The following is an 18,404-nucleotide window of genomic DNA, read 5'->3' on the forward strand; positions in this document are numbered from 1 at the left end:
ACATTGATATTTGTGCATGTTGCTTCTCATACTGAATTCTCATAGAGAGAACAGAAAGTATCAGGACTTTGTCATGCTTTTCATATGAAATGCAGATTTCATAATAGTACACTTTCACTTAGCAAACATCAAGATATCTCTGGCATATATCTCTGATTTATTAAAGTATGGCGCCCGAAGGGCGCGGAGAAAAAATAGAACATCCTGATATCTCTGATATATATGTCTTGTATATTAAAGTAATGTACAGGAAGGGCGTGCCGAAAAATGTCTGATATATTAAAGTAATGCGCTTGAAGAGCATGCTGAAAAATATTGAACATACATATATCTCTGATATATGTATGCCTGATATGTTAAAGTTGGGCGTGCTGAAAAATATGTCTGATTATTAAAGTTACGCGCCCGAAGGGCGCGCCGAAAAATGCAACTGGATGAAATTTGTGGCTGACACAATGCATTTTAGGCAATGATGAGCCTGTGTCAAAATTAAAAAACACACTGACCCCCCTATTGGGCATTTCAAAAACATGGTGACCCCCCCCCCCCTATCACCAAAGTCAAAAACAGGGTGACCCCTCCCCCCCATGAATCCACCGCCCCCCCAGGCCGAAGAAACTGACCAGTCCCTTAGGGATGCAGTTTGCAGGAAGGTGGACCAACATACGGTCACATGTAAAAACAAAGGTGTACAATGACGGACCAAGAAACTAATATTGTTCTGCAAACCAATCCGAGAGCCGCATAGCTACGAGAGATTTCATGATTTCTCCATGGTGTTTCTACCAGGACCTATAAATACACGGACTATGCTTATAGATGTATTAATTTTGAACATTTCAGTGTTTATCCCATCGTTATTGGTCGAATGACAGTACAGAATTTTGCACATGACAATATTTTAGTTCTGCACTCTTACGTGTGGTACCAACAAGGTACACATTGATCGAAATGAAATGTTGATGTTCAGTGAACATATAGTCATCCATTATCAAACAATAGAGTGTCTTTAGGGCTTTATTTGTCACGTCTTAATGCTGTGTCTGTGCAAAGCCACGTTATTTATATTGTACGCGTCGCATATGGCTTTATGAGCGCCCCATCCAGTAATTTTTAGTCCCTGGTACTTTTTCAAGTTGAATGCGTCTAGGGGAAAGGTATTAGGGACTCAAACTTTTACAATTCTTTTCTGATCTACCATTTGGGAGGTTCATTTTAAGGCTCTTGGAGTAAGAAAACGCACTGTCTTAGTTTTTTCACATTCAAAATTGTTATTTTGTGGCTATCCTTTTAAGTTTCAAATATCGATGCATATTATAGGTGTATTGTTTAAATACTAAAGTTGCCCGGTGACTCCTAATTTTTATTCCATATTTTATAAGAGAGCAGTCGAAAGCTTATTGAGAAAAGTTTCGGCAAAAGTTTGAATCTTTCACTTTCAAGGGGAGTACAGGTCCAACAGACTAATGCCGTTACTTTGCATATGCTGTATCCTGTATACGTAGAAGAATATCAAAAACCCGTTCAGTAACTTTTTAAAAATTTGATGGATCGGATGTTCAGTCAGGCAAGAATCTCCAGACGATTCCTTTTTGACGTTTTGGTCAAAATCAATATTTTAAAGGGAAACGGTCGTCAGAACTGCGCCTGTACGAGTTTCTTGTTTACAAACAATGTATTTCGTGCACGATATCAAGATGCACCTCATCATAATAGCTGCAACTTTTAAATTATACGATGTAGATTATGACAGACATGTTTCATCAATCACCATCGTACCTTGGATACAGTATTTACATTGGTCGTATGGGTCCCATACGACCTTCGAGCGCAGTTCCGACGCCTGTATCCCTTTAAACTTTTCCTCAAAACCACTTTTTTGATCACTTTGATGTTTGGCATGTCTGTTCCTTGAATTGAGATGTATTCAGAAGTGTTCATTTTGTGTTGATCGATACATTTCCTGTACTACTTTTTAATAATAATCTGGTTAAGGTTTAGCAAAGTTAGGAAAAAAAATTGATGTTAGCATGCATGTATTGGTGGCTTAGTTAGGCAACATATATTGGCAGTTAGGCAAATAAAGACGACAGATATGTGATAAATTAAATGTACAGTGTACCAAAACCAAAGTGACTTTCACCTCTTCCACAAATTATAGTGTGGTTCATTTTTAGCGCAACCATATTATTTCTGTCTAAAATTGTGACATGCAAAATTAAAAGAATTTTGCTGCCCCTGGATCCCATAATAAAGTATTGCAGAGCGGAAAGAAGCTCCACTCTAGTGAATCTGAATCTGAATGTATATACATGTATATATATGCATGAGTGTATACATTTGTCTGTTTATTTGTTTGTATGTTTATTTATCCAACGTTCTGTGATATTGTATGTTTGTTTATTTGTTTATCTATTTGTTTATGTTTGTCTCTGTTTATTATTTATTTTTGTATTTGTATGTTTGTATGTTTATTTTTTGGGGTTTATTTGTTTGTTTCTTTCCTGAGTGCCCTGTGGTTCAAGTAGTTTAGATGTTATTTATGTTTTTCAGAAGTTTCTCCACACCTTTTTTATATAAACAAATCTGGTAGGGATGATTTCATCCTATTTATCATTGATTGTATGTCTTGAGAATCCGTAGTGAAGATTGAGCTAAATTACTTGATAAATTTTTTGGCTTTCGATGTATTATCACTGATCAAACGACCTTTCTGCTTTAGTGGAGCCGTACCAATACTATCTCATTTTTTTTATTTTATATACTTCCAGAACGGTTTGCTATTTTTGTTTAGTGAAATACCAAAATGGTTTTATTAAAAGTATTCATATTTCATAATTATATGATAATGATGTAATATTTCTAAAGACTATCAATGCCCAGTAGTGAGTGTATATGGTAATTTGTCATGGTAGTGAACCATATGAAATACGGTGGTTTCAATCATGTTCAAACGCACAACAAACGGTACCCAGTCACCTAGCGGAGAAGCAACAGACAAAGCCACTCAGCCAAATCCCCACTCTCAAAAAGATGGTTCAATAACCAAACTAAGTCTTTCCAATTTTTCAGACTGCGACCCCTCCACACACTGTAGAGTTCGCAAAGCACTCATGCTCGTATGCTCACTATCACACATTGCACACAAACTTTATCGACGCGAAGCAATGAATGTGTACATGTGTACACATAGAAGGCAAAGCTGAAAGCCATAGATTTGTCATCTCTTGGAGTTTTCGGAGTCATTTTCTGAAAATGATGCTACATGGAGCAAATTGTACCAAAACTGCGTGTACGGTATACCCATCTGCAGGGGTAATTATTGCCATTACGCTATTAATTACATCAACATTTGTGTTTATGCCATTAATAAGTGTTAATGCCATTAATAGGTATTTCCTCCACAGTTGCAGCATGAAAAGAGGATGAAGCAGAATCAAATATTAAGGAATCGTAGTCAAACATGAATTGCGTCCAGGACCAAGTATTATCAACATAAAGGATACATAGCATACACACTTGCATTATGGGCAAGGATTAAGGAAGGTTGTATATGTCAAGAAATTTGTGATTTTTCCAAACACAGTTCAGAATATATAGCTGTAGAAAGGCTGTCTACATGTCATACTAACTGGGCATTTTGACAGACTTTAATGAAAGGAAGAAAATAGCCTAGAACCCAGCAAAAATATTTAAAATTTGTCATTTACCGGTACATTTCCAGTCCTTTGTGTTCTGCATTCATAAAACACAACGATCATGATGATCCCCAACAGTGAACAAGAATCGAAATTGTCTAATGCTAAAACATTATGTTGGATTGGCTTGCCAAAGAATGAAAAAGTGTAATGTCAGAAAGTACCTCAAGTTGTTTTCCTCATGAATTTTTTTAGGATGAGCCTTGCTGGAATCTTTGGAGTTGTGATCTTGACAATGTCCATTTGCCATGGTTACTATGGAAATAGAAAAATCTACTTGGATTTAGTATGCTCTGATCCTGTGCATTTGTCTTAAATTCAACAAAAACTATAATTTTATTGTGCTATTGAGATTTTGAAGTGAAACAGAAAAGATCATATCATAACGTAGAGATGAAAATGAAGTATCATTTATTGATCTCTTTGGAAAACGTCAAGGATTTACCTGATGGCGTAACTTTACACATCAGTGGAATACATTTTATAAATTACTGAAAATTGAATGAAGTTGTTTCTCACATACAATTGATGAGTACAAGGTAAGCTGCCCACTGTGAAGACTATCTTATGCTTTTTAAAATTGTCATGGTCAGGGTGGTTTTACAGCATTTTTGATGATTGCACGTTCTGCGTTTTTTAACATTAAATCAAGCTGAAAGCAGAATCCTGTTTCTGGACAGGCTGTCACAAATTGTAAGTAGTCAAAAATTGTAACAAGTTGTTACAAATTGTAACCAGTTGTCACAAATTGTAACAAGTTGTCACAAACTGTATCAAGTTGTCACAAACTACAACAAGTCACGAATTGCCACAAATTGTAACAAGTTGTTACATATCATTACAGCTTGTGACACACAAGAACAAAGTGGCAGGCCAATACATTGTTACCAGTTAATTTTATTGTAATTGTCATTCACTGTGGCAAATTGAGTATGATTTAGAAGTCAATGAATATTAATATCCAATGCATAGAGACAGTGTTCATCTCATTATTCACACTTTCATTATAATGTTACCTCGTATTACAGTGGGTTTCAATTGGGTGCAACTACTGTGTGTGTGAGAGATCGAGTTTTAGCTTCAAAAACATCTTATAAATTTCTTCTGCAAATGTTACTAAATACAATGTAAATTAAATGCAATCAACTGATCAGCTATCAGTCCAGACGGAGTTGCCCCATGCTTGTTTACTGTAACTAATCAATGAGTCAGTGACTTGAAATATGTGGTGATACCCAAGGTAATCAATTACATTGTACATAAAATGTATCTGTCTCACATACAGAGTTATGGTACCAAATTGAAACCCACTGTAATTCCTTTCTCCACAATAAATACATCAGTGTTTTCTCCAGGTTTCTCTCAAAGGGTGTGGAGGTATATTGAAAATTTGGGATGATTCTGATGAAAGGTGACCATGATGAATTATGCAAATTAAGGTTATGCAAATTAGTTTTTCAAGGTATTAGTAAAGTCAGGTCATTGTGTTGATCAAATATCAAATTACAGACAGCATACCATTTCTTGCTCTTTTCAGTCCTGTTAACGTTTGTTACATTTTCAGCGTACACAAATCATTCAGACTTCATTCACATAAGTTCAAACACTGTTTTTCACTTGAAGACACTTGTCAGCAGATTACTTAATGGGTTAAATCAACAATGTGATGTTATATGTACATCATAGGCAGCAATAATTGCACAGATTGCCACAATCAATACTCTGTGGATATCAATATTGGGGGCATGACACATGTTGTGATTATTTTAAGGGAGATTTCATTAGATTGGAGATTCACACAAATACACATTCTGGAGAAAACACTGAATTACTTTCAATAGTAAAGCTGCAAGTTTACACTGAAATTAGGATCAGAGGAAACATTGTGACACAAATGCAAGTAATATCATCAATCTGCGAAATACAGATGAATTTGACTGTTCTTGCTATGGTGAGCCAAATAGGTAGTATGTATTTTGAAAGCTCCTATGGACTTTACAAGGGAACTCCGGTAAAATACCTCAGACACATTAACAAAACTGGGCCCCATTTTCCTAATGGTATAAATTACAGTTTGTTTAAGAGTGCCTTTTACAATGAATAAATGCAAACACACCCCCTAGCCTTGGGGTATATTTGTATTTGTTTGTTATGAAAGGCAGGATAGAGTTAATTTGTACTGATAGATCAGCAGGGCCACAGTGTATGTCAATTACACTAAACAGCCTGGCCATTCCAACTAACATTTACCAGTTTTTTTGGTCCATAGCGAATAACAGTGAGTAAGTGTCTGTACCACTGAAGATAATAAATTAGTTTTCAAATAGAGAAATGTATGAAATAGGAAACAACACTAGTCTGAACACTTCTAACTTGTTTTTGCAATGAATGGATTTTCAAAGTTTCCAATGTGTTTCTGTCACTCTCCACTTTGAGTTCCTAAACCTACATCAAAGTCTGGATGGCTGTATTCTAGCCCAGGCTGGTAAAAGGTATGGTAAACAAAAATCCAAGACTGTATCTGGGAGATGATCTGCTAAAATCATTGCTAGTCTAGCCCCTGGTCCTTCGGGATACCTAGCTTGGGGGCGTTTTGATAATAACGCATCACGAACACATCGACACAGAAAACGACTATCTTCAGAAAGCGATTCTGTAGATCGCAGAGTACGGCCTTCTTGTTGTACTATTTCCCTGTAATACATCTTAAAGTACTGAGTTCCATAAAGTTGCTTCATTTGGGGTGAGAGGTCATTCATCATGGCTTGGTATGCTGTCTCCATTTTGTCACGTGCCGTGCAAGCTGTCAAGGGAAAAACATACACAATAAAATTTATAAACAATAAACAATGTCTCTTTAGTGATCTGTTTCACTGACACATTGATGCAAGGTTTATTTGCTTAAAGCATCAGTAAATATGACTTTTCTTTCAACGTCACGCACAATGATTTTCATCATCCGGTATAAACACCCTGTTCTTGGCTTATCAACATGTATTGACCACTGGTGTACAATCACTCTCGTTACTTGCAAGTGAACTTTAAATCTATCCAAAAATTAACACCAACTAAAGTCCTACTACTAAAACATATAAAATGATCTTTTTAAATTATTTCAGGGTCTAGGGACTTAAAATTTGAGATTTGCCAATTTTAAAGGGTGCTTATCATCCAAAGCCATTGCAATGGAGGTTTTTATACACCTGTATTTAAACATTCCCCAGCTTAGTTTGCAATATTATGATGCAAATGTAACAGTCACTGGGAAAGTATTTTCGGAGTACAATGTATGTAATTTTTCACCATTTTTATTATAATATTTGTTTATTTGCTTAGTGGTCATGAGATCAAATTGGTTTGAACCAACGTAAATCTGCATCAAAATAGAATGCTTTCCAAACAACTTCAAAGTCATAGAGAAAGTAGTTTCTAAGTTAACAATTTTTGACAAATATTTACTTTTATTTCACTCATTTCCATATCAGTCATGTGATCAACTTGGCTTGAAGTAAAACTAATTTTGCAAAATTTCATAGGTCAAGGTTTGGTAGGTTTAGCATTTAGAATTGTTTATCATTTCTGCATCTATTGAGCTCATTTGCATATTTTTGGAGCCATGACATTAAGATATTAGAAACCCTATCCTTGACCAAGCATACATGAACACACCAAATTTCTAGCTGACAAGTACCACTGTTTCTGAGAAAACTGAGTGTACATACATGCATGCATATGTACATAGGTACATATGTGGATACATACCGTACGTACATACATACATACGTACGTACATACATACGTACATACAAACATACATACATACATACCTACATACATACATACATACATACATACTACAATGGTGCTGCGGTTTTCAAGATTTTGATGTGGAGGGACATACAGGTACATACTGATACATGCACACAGACAGACATACATACATATATATGGACGCTGTTTACTGAGCATATCATATTGCATACATCAAAAGTGAGCTAAAAGGGATTTTTTCAACAGACACTCACAATTAAAAATTTTCGTCTGAAGTAGCGTTAGCAGAAAATTTCCGATGGCAGCTAACATGTCTGAGTGTATGAAAGTACTTAGTGCATTCAGACTGCAGTACACCAAATAAAATGTCCTTGATGAAAAAATCTGTCATGGTCATTCTCAGCCAAAATAAACCTGTATATCATTTTAACCATTTTCCTAAAATTGTATTTCCATAAAAATACCATTACTAACACAAGTACTAAAAGGGCTGACATATTCATGTTAATTCTCACCTGTTAAAAACCCATATGGCTGGACAACTGATACCTTGATTTGCCATTTTTTCATTTCTTGTCGCAGTACATCGGTAAAGATCTCTACACCAGCTTTAGAAATATTATATGCACTCATACCCATCAATGGAACTCTCCCTAGAAACAAAAAGTCATGTCAATAATTAATGGTCTAAAAATGTAACATCACGCTGAAAGATTCTGATCTATGTACAATATCAACCTGCTGTTATTTGCAAAACTTTCTACAGTTGTCTACATTGTAGTGAATGAAAATTTTTAAAATTTCTTGAAAAGTCGAAAATAACAAGGAAAAACTACTGAAGGAATTCAAAAAGTATTTTCTATGTCAGTCCCAGTGAAATACCAATCCATAGTATCAATGTTATTGTTGTCAATAATATGACAGAACCCCATGGCGAGAGAGTGCAAGCGCACCGTACCAGCGGTATTTGCACGAGTGTTTGCGGGGGATCCGGTGGTCGTGCTTTCACAAGCGCAGCGAGTGAAAGGACAGCCGGATTCAACGCAAACACGAGTGCAAATACCCCAGGTACGGCAAGCTTGCTCGCTCGCCATGGGTTCTGTTATTATTACATACGTTTCCCCTGTTTATTTTATCGAGAAAACAAAGGAACTAAAAACACAAGCAAACACATTTTAAATAGTTTACGCGACACACATTGAAAGACAAGGATCACATGCTATTCTATTCATTTGCATGCAGGTATGGAATAATGTATGCGCACGCTTCGAGGCAAGTAAACTGTGGTACATATGTAATAATGTACAGTCACACCTGTCTCCAGTGGTCACTTTCATTCAGTCCCAGTGATCAATGCTATTGTTCTCAATGATGTACAGTTCTCAATAATGTACAGTCACACCTATCTCAGTGGTCACTTTCATTCAGTCCCAGTGATCAATGCTATTGTTCTCAATGATGTACAGTTCTCAATAATGTACAGTCACACCTATCTCAGTGGTCACTTTCATTCAGTCCCAGTGATCAATGCTATTGTTCTCAATGATGTACGGTTCTCAATAATGTACAGTCACACCTGTCTCCAGTGGTCACTTTCATTCAGTCCCAGTGATCAATGCTATTGTTCTCAATGATGTACAGTTCTCAATAATGTACAGTCACACCTATCTCAGTGGTCACTTTCATTCAGTCCCAGTGATCAATGCTATTGTTCTCAATGATGTACAGTCACACCTATCTCAGTGGTCATTTTCAGGCAGTCCCAGGGAGATTTTACATGTCGGAAGTTGTCTGTGGAGCAGCTACCTCTCGGATTACCAGTTGATCAGTAGCCACATGTTTGTGCTTTAAGTTGCTAACGGTTCCTGTCATTTAATAACATTAAGAAACTAACACTGAAAACATAGGTTTTCAGTTGTATTCTAAAGCTGGAATTTCATTATATATACATACTAAATGGACTTTTACAGTCACAAAATCATCCATGTAAATGATCTATGTGGGGCAAAGAGCAGATCAAGTTTAGGATATATTGAAATGTTTCAGAGTAAATGAATAGCTTACCAAACAATAACAACTGAGGTATCTTGGACAAATAGCAAATAGCAGAGAACAACATAAAGCTTGCCAAAAGACCATCTTCAACTCTAGAGTCTGAAAAATTGTACCAAAACAGAAAGTGGTACGTGGCACCACTAGGGGGCGCCTATTGAGGTATGTAATTGTCTCGAAACTGACATTGTACGAGCAGAAGTAATGGCTCGTACTTTCATATTACGAGTGACGTATGCAAGCTATAAGTCACACATGCCTTTTGACCTAATTTTTTATGAATACGCCTAGGACTATGTTGTATTCCATGGATGAAAGATTTTGTTTATGTGAAAGGATTTTACGACAAACGAACGCTTAGACACATTTTCTGTGTATATTCGAAACTCGGAAGTAGGAGCGGGTGTGAACTTCGTATGATTATTTTTTTGGTCGTGAGAGCGGGTTCAGTGCAGTGCGGAGGAATACTTTTAGGCTTTGACTTTCGGACGAGTCTGTACGTACGGGTCAAGACTGGAGACGACGCGACACTCTCTGACTTATTATACGCCACGATGGTAGACTTTTTTGCAGACGTCGATTGTAACATCATGGATGTAAAAAATATTTTTTACATCCATGGTAACATTAAGCTGTTAAAGAAGAACCAAGAAGAGGTTGCAATGTCCCGAACATCAAGGAAGAGACCTCGACTGGTTGTAATGCACTTGAACCCACCGCCGTTGTAAATCTTTTTTACTTTCTCGAATTCGAAAGTGCAATGATTTCACAGACATAAAACCTGCGTGGCTCGCGAGTCAGCTTATGACCTCGAAATAATCTGATCACCACATTATGTTAATCACAGTGTACAATGAATAATATGAAGGATTTTATGAGTTGGCGGGTGTTTTTGTGGCACCCGTGTGTACCTCATGTTGTACAGTCTATTTGAAAATGACCTCTACTCAACAATGATTTTAAAGACTAACATTTTTCTGACCTCGCATTCAACTTCAAGTTTTGAAAAAGCACATTATCGGAACCACACTATTATTGGTGTGTATTGTTGAGAATACGGCCCCGCCTATTGAATAATGGTATAGTCAGGTCACTGTGGGGTCAATATTCCTGTTTGTCATCGCGGAACTTGCAGAAGCCATACAAGATATCGATGCTCGATACTTCTATATTCAATTCGTTCGTTCGCGCTCCTGAACAACAAAAAAAACATCACTCAAAACCAACTCATCACATCCAAACTTACCTAGCTACACTCAGTTTGGTAGATAAGTTCCAGGCATCAGTCGTAGTATAAATGCTGACGTCGATTTGTCGACGTCAATGAAGTCGGCGTCGACGTAATAATGTATTTTTACAAATATATTTATTTATTTGGCGTTAATTAGAGGAAAATCACATCAGAGGGTGGATGACGTATGTATTACAATATCCCGGTAGGCTAAACTGGCCGTTTTTTTATCGCTATTAGAGAGGTTAGTTACACGTAATTACGTTCGATCAGTACGCGTAGCGTCTTTGCACGTGATAACCAGATGTCGCGTACGTGTAGCACAGACGTCCGAAAGTCAAACAACACTTCTACACGTAGTCATAATTCTATAGTATTTTTGAGATTTTCTCAATGATTTCGACGAATTTAGACAAGCAAACCCAAAAGGTATCATTGTAAATTAGGAAACATCTTTGATATCAGAATATTTCGTAGAGTTTGCAACTGTACAAGGAGTACTTGCCATAATTTCCTTACATGAACGAAATGTTGTAGTCGCATTCCACTTTTTGTCTGACGCCTCCAAAAAGAATTCTCTAAACCACATAAATAACTGTATCAAAGACAATCGGCCAATTTAAGGTAGTTTGAGGGTAGAACGAGCTTCTATAAGAGTGGTTCTCACCTATCGAAATTCATGATTCTTAAAAATTACACGAATTTCGCATGTTTCTGAGAAAAATATGCAGCAAAACAATCTGGAACGCACAACTAAACCTCTCTATTCACACATGAGCACGGATACGCGTACGCCACTGCGCGCCGTACATGACGTACACGTAATTACGTGTAACTAAACCTCTTATTGCCTACTCCCACCGTACCGCCCATCGTCTGTAACTTGCACGCGATGTTTGCACACAAACCAACGCCCAATGCCAGTCACTCAGAGTCGTCGGTTTTCTTGCTACCCAAGTTGAATATATGCAATTATGAATGTCATTTTTGAAATTCACTAATGCATGCAATACCAATTACGATGAACCACAATTTATTGTTGATGAGATTTTGTCAACAGTGTTATAAATATAGTGCTGCAAAGTCAGTAGTAGGGCCTACCCACGTGAAAGACGTTTTGAACTCGTTCCCGTACTTGCTATATTCAAGTTGAAATCAGTCAAGTCATTACGTGTTTATTTCGCATATTTGCTATATTTTAGCACCTGTACTCAGAACCCCTCTTTGACATTCTGTTTGGCATGTTTCTACGTTCATTTTGAATCCTACTTTGTCTTTTTTTTTTCAACGCTCAGTTCGACCACAGTCCCTCTATCCACAGAGGGACTGTGGTTCGACGCTGTTTTTGTTTTTCCAAGCTCAGCTTGACACTCACTTTGTCGATTTTGGGACTGCATTACGTCACTCGTACTTTGAAAGTACGGCACATTACGTCACTCGTACTTCGCTCGTACGAGCTCGTAGGTCTGCTCGTAGTTCGTCCGTTTTGAGACGATTAGATAAATGCCCTATTACACTGATCTCATACAATGATCATGTTCATGTTATGCCATAACTGACCCCACCATACATGTAATGCCACAATCAACTCTACCCTACATGTTATGCCATAATCAACCTTACCCTACATGTGATACCCACAATCAACCTTACCCTACATGTGATACCCACAATCAACTCTACCCTACATGTTATGCCATAATCAACCTTACCCTACATGTGATACCCACAATCAACCTTACCCTACATGTGATACCCACAATCAACCTTACCCTACATGTGATACCCACAATCAACTCTACCCTACATGTGATACCCACAATCAACTCTACCCTACATGTTATGCCATAATCAACCTTACCCTACATGTGATACCCACAATCAACCTACCCTACATGTGATACCCACAATCAACTCTACCCTACATGTGATATCCACAATCAACCTTACCCTACATGTGATACCCACAATCAACTCTACCCTACATGTTATGCCATAATCAACCTTACCCTACATGTGATGACATAATCAACCTTACCCTACATGTGATACCCACAATCAACCTTACCCACATGTGATACCCACAATCAACTCTACCCTACATGTTATGCCATAATCAACCTTACCCTACATGTGATACCCACAATCAACCTTACCCTACATGTGATACCCACAATCAACTCTACCCTACATGTTATGCCATAATCAACCTTACCCTACATGTGATGCCATAATCAACCTTACCCTACATGTGATACCACAATCAACCTTACCCTACATGTGATACCCACAATCAACTCTACCCTACATGTTATGCCATAATCAACCTTACCCTACATGTGATACCCACAATCAACCTTACCCTACATGTGATACCCACAATCAACTCTACCCTACATGTGATATCCACAATCAACCTTACCCTACATGTGATACCACAATCAACTCTACCCTACATGTTATGCCATAATCAACCTTACCCTACATGTGATACCCACAATCACCTTACCCTACATGTGATACCCACAATCAACCTTACCCTACATGTGATACCCACAATCAACCTTACCGTACAAGTAATGCCACAATCAACTTTACCCTACATGTTATGCCATAATCAACCTTACCCTACATGTGATGCCACAATCAACCCTACCCTACATGTGATGCCACAATCAACCCTACCCCACATGATATGCCATAACCAATCCTCCATCCAATGCCACAACCAACCCTACCTTACATGCAGGGTTTGAAATAACTAGACCACCAATTTTCTCATTTTGACCACCATTTTTTGGTGGTCAATCTCGACCACTCATGTTTTTGGTGTTCATGATGTACAATGCAGATCTGTAAATGCTGGACCTCGACTGAGAGCCCACATGTAATGCCGTAACACAATCTACCCTACATGTAATGCCACAACCCAGCAACCCTACCCTACATGTGATGCCAAAACCGACACTACACTACCGGTACATGTAATACCAGCCAACCCTCTACAGAAAGCGCACCTGCACATAATGGCCACTATTTTGTGGGACCAGCGCTTGACCACATTACACTGGTTTGACTGTAATTGGTACTGATAATAAGGGAATGGGGACAGCACCTACAAGTTTCTACATCTAAATTGTTGGCGGTATTAAAGTTGAAATATCTCTTTTATTCAGAAAAAATAGATTTGTAGCAGTTTTATGCCACTACTCAATCTAAATTACCTACTGCATCATAATTATTTTTTTATTTATTTATTAATCCATCATCCAACAGGCAACGTCCAGTTACAGGATAAGGTACCTAGAACCCACTACCCAATGGAGCAATGAGGAGTAAAGTGCCACGCTCAAGGGCACAACTACGGTACTGTTCTGGAGTCTTAAACTCACTGTCCTCTAACAGTTAGTCCGTTACTCTGGACTTATAGGGTCTGGAACTCACCATCCTCTGACAGTGAGTCAATTAATCTTGATTTATCGGGTCTAGAACTCACCATCCCCTGATAGTGAGACTGGTACACTAACCATTGCCCCACGGAGCCTCTCTCAATGATTAGCATCACTGAGGTGAATTTGCCATTAAGTTTACTCATGCATGTTTTGGATCATGTTTAGGTGTCCAAAATGATAAAACACAGAGCTATTTTGAACACAAAAATGGTCAAAATCAAACAACAATCAAAGTGACGGATCTGTGTAATTTATATAAATATGGGGCACTCCTACAAAATATTTGTCGGTCCCTTTGTAAGATTGAATTTTGAGAGTACGTTAATACAATACGTTTTGACACTACAACAGAATAATCTACACTCTACATATGTACATATAAATTTTATATTTGAATCACACTGATATTTATCGATATACAACTATACTGCTCATAGAATAATCTACACTCACCATATGTACGTATAAATTTTATATTTGAATCACACTGATATTTATCGATATACAACTATACTGCTCATAGAAAAATTTACACTCACCATATGTACGTATAAATTTTATATTTGAATCACACTGATATTTATCGATATACAACTATACTGCTCATAGAAAAATCTTCACTCACCGTATGTGCTTGATATGTTGACAATTCTGCCTTTTGTTTGTCTTATCAATGGTAAGAAAACTTGAACCATTCTCACCACTCCAAGACAATTCACTTCTAGCAGATCTCTGTACTTGCACATCGGTGTTAACTCTATGTCCATGAATGAAAACACACCAGCATTGTTCACCAAGCCCCACAAACCTGTCAGAGGTAAACAATAAATGATGATTTCACATGCTTGTTGTCATTGTCAGGAAGTAGTCTGGGTAGATAAGTGACCGACAACTTCTGTAAACAATGCTGTGTTTGTATCATAAATCAATAGTGTCAAACAAGGGATTTCATTCATATATGGATGAAAAAATAATGGATGTGATATTATCATAGTGTGAAAGTTGCAATTATTTTTGAATGGGTAAGACTCTTGAATGTGTCATAATTTAATGGTTTTACTTTTCAATAATGCAAATGACAACGGATTGGTAAAACATTTTTCGTTGCTAACTATAATACCAGTACTTGCTAGTTAATTTCTTCATCATGAAGTATAACTTATGCTTGACACATGGTACTGTCACATCAGCTCTTGAATTTTAGATTACTGTAACTCACCTTGTCCTTGTAATTTTTCTTGAACAACTTGAAGAGCTTGCTGGATTTCTTCTTCATTTGTAACGTCTAATTGTAATAGTGTTAATTTGTCAGAGCATAGACTGGCCAATTGAATTGCACCTTTCCTCTCCTTATCAAGACATCCAGCAAAGACTTGAAAACCTCTCTCATCCAAATATTGAGTTAATGCATTACCAAGCCCACTGTCACAACCTGATCACAAAAATTACAAAATAATTAGTCGTCTTACGTACATGCTTCCATTTTGTAAAACTTACATTGGTATCTCTCTTCCGTTTGCAATTTGCATGTACCATACTCTTTCATCGGATATCATCTGATAAAATCAATAACAATTTGGATGTAATGTTTCATCGGATATCATGTGATGGATGTAAATGTTTCATTAGATATCATCTGATAAATCAATAACATTGTCTACCATCTAAGTTAGAGTCCAATATTAGATTGGGGTAGTGGCAGATGCCCAATATGCATTGGATACTATAGGATAAAATCAATAATATTGTCTAACTTCTATGTAAGAGTCTGATATTAGAAGGATGAGGATGTGGCCGATGCCCGACTACCCCTGTGTACAATGCTGTGTGTTTCCGGCGTTATACGGCCTCCCACCACAGGCTTGCTAAGGTCCATAGTCAAAACCAGCGACATGCAGTCCCAATTTGGACTGCACATGGAAAACTACTTTTCTGACTATTTTCGGCCGAAATAAACATGATTCTGATCTCTGTCTACCTGAATCTCTCACTCAGATGCTCACAGACTGCAAAAACATTTGCTCTCGTGACGCCCAAAACTGTTAGTTTGCCGATGATGCATGTTCAAGGGCCCAGTGGGCTGACCATTATTAGATACATTATGGCCAGCCACTGGACCCTGACAGTTCATCCCCGGCAAACTAATGGTTTGGGGCGTCACGACAGCACATTATTTTGCAGTCTGTGAGCGACTGAGTTATTGGGGTATGTATAGATTGGAATTGAGTTAATTGCAGCCGAAAATAGTCAGAAAAGTAGTTTTTTGTGTGCTTGGGACTGCATGTCGCCAGCTTTTTCTATGGACCTTAGCTGGGCTGTGGTGGGAGGCCGTATAACACTGGGAACACACAGCATGCTGTTTAATCAGATAATATCACATAAAATTGATAATATTTATATCCTTTGACGTTTCTAAGTTTAGATTCTATATTAAAAGTGGGTTGGTAGAAAATGTTCAAATTTGCAACGTTTGACAGATATATCAATAATATTATCCATGTTAGACCTCTTTGGTCTCATCCTCCTGGAACTCTCTAATCTGTGGACGCCCATTAAACATACACATCTTCGACGATATTATCTGATAATAAAGAAAAAGCCCTTTAAGATCACATTAGTTCGGGTAAAAAGCTCATTCAGGGATGTAAAAATTTTGGTTACAGGCGGCAAAAATAAAAGTACAGGCAGTTACTAGTAGTGTATGTGCACATAAAGTTTGTGAAAATGTCCTGATGTTTTAACCAAATCTAAATTTTCACAGCTGGTAAATTTTAGCTGATAGCCAGTTGATTTTGCCAGTTGCTGGCTATTTTATACATCCCTGAAGTCCCTTATATTCAATTACACAAGTTTCACAGATTTATCATGTTTGTATGTATTTAAGTCTGTTTGCCTGTGCGATGAAAGTCAAGGGACTGAAGAGTTCTTAGGGGCTGGTTTTCTGCTTTGCATTCACGACGTCCCAGAATGTCACCACAAGTAGTAGAGAGCATAACCTCCAAAATAAACCTTTCGTATGAAATTGATCAGGGCCAGGGCACAGGCACCGCCGTAGTTGATAGCGCTTTTAGTGTGGTAGAAAGGGATAAAAGCGCTATCATGCAACTACGGTGTTGCCTGCGGGCCAGGATGCATTGGTGAAAAATATTTTAGGGTCGTTGACCGTCTAGTTGACGGGTTGCTGCGATTCCGTAGCCTTTGCCACTCGGGTAGCTTGGTCATTGCCCCACTCCCAAAAGAACATGTCAAGGAGTGGCAGGGCTCGTTTTCGCATTGCTGCGGATCCGTAGCCCTACCACTCCCTTTGCTGGTTGTGTTGGGGGAGTGGGGCACCACTAACCCCACTCCCCCAACACAACCAGCAAAGGGAGTGGTAGGGCTACGGATCTGCAGCAAGTTTTCGCAGCAAGTTGACGGGGTCCATGTTGAATTAACAATGACCTCACCTGTAATGAGAACAGCCTTGCCATCGATGTCAATATGATTGGCCGGAAGTGCGATGTATGTAATTAAACACCAACAAACGTATATTGCCAGGCCATTGTGACCACCGATACCAAACTGGCACATAGGTTCACCTACAAAAAGTACAAACATTGCAGCTATGCTTCGAACACCCACTCGAAGTTCATTACGGAAATATTTTATGAGAACAGCAACGCCGAAAATAAAAGTGACTGTTGAGTACATGATGTGGTTAAGCATGTCACTGTCAGTTTCAGCCGTTTCTGCTCCCTCCATTATCAACACAGAGGAAAGCCGAATGCCGAATGCGTAGAATCTACGGTAGATCACGTTTTGTTCACATGGCAGTCGCCATTTTGCATTTGCAATGCCACATGGGTAATATTGAAACAAATGAACAATCAACAATAAGTACTAATTTTATAGTTTGATTTAATCTTTGATGAAAGAGGGTTAAGATCAACTTTAGCCATAATTGCTAATGTTTTACGGGTTCTCTATTAAAAACATCGGGACAGTCCAAAACAAGAAAAATAATAAAGTAATGTAAACACGGGTTACGAATAGTGGGACCACAACTAAAGCTTGTATCACGGTTACTTTACCACGTACTGCACGTTTGCAAGTTGTATGCAAGGCACATGGGTGCTTTTTTTCAGGCAGGGGGCATGCCCTACCAGTGGTTAGGAAGACAGTATACGACGCTGGCCCAATTTCGGTTACTAGTAGTTTTTT

General features: G+C 38.0%; 1 protein-coding gene across 1 annotated transcript; it reads right to left on the reverse strand.

Moving 5' to 3' along the window:
* Positions 1–4,086: 4,086 nt before the first annotated feature.
* Positions 4,087–18,033, reverse strand: LOC139142448 (retinol dehydrogenase 7-like). The gene is made up of 5 exons (XM_070712390.1): positions 17,651–18,033; positions 15,424–15,636; positions 14,830–15,012; positions 7,985–8,122; positions 4,087–6,501 (listed from the first exon to the last, which is right to left on the reverse strand). Exons 1-5 carry the CDS (start codon positions 17,943–17,945, stop codon positions 6,149–6,151), a joined length of 1,182 nt encoding a protein of 393 aa, XP_070568491.1. The 5' UTR covers positions 17,946–18,033; the 3' UTR covers positions 4,087–6,148.
* Positions 18,034–18,404: the final 371 nt, after the last annotated feature.

This window comes from Ptychodera flava, chromosome 1 (genome assembly GCF_041260155.1).
Source record: "Ptychodera flava strain L36383 chromosome 1, AS_Pfla_20210202, whole genome shotgun sequence".
In the NCBI taxonomy this organism is placed as follows: Eukaryota; Metazoa; Hemichordata; class Enteropneusta; family Ptychoderidae; genus Ptychodera; species Ptychodera flava.

Excerpts from the sequence above, each read along its gene's own strand:
- LOC139142448 (XM_070712390.1), bottom strand. The coding sequence starts at position 17,945 with ATGGAGGGAGCAGAAACGGCTGAAACTGACAGTGACATGCTTAACCAC. Across the intron at positions 8,123-14,829 it reads CAACATATCAAGCACATACG|GGAGAGTTCCATTGATGGGT; the intron begins GTGAGTGAAGAT and ends TTTTGTTTCTAG. Across the intron at positions 6,502-7,984 it reads GCCATATGGGTTTTTAACAG|CTTGCACGGCACGTGACAAA; the intron begins GTGAGAATTAAC and ends TTCCCTTGACAG.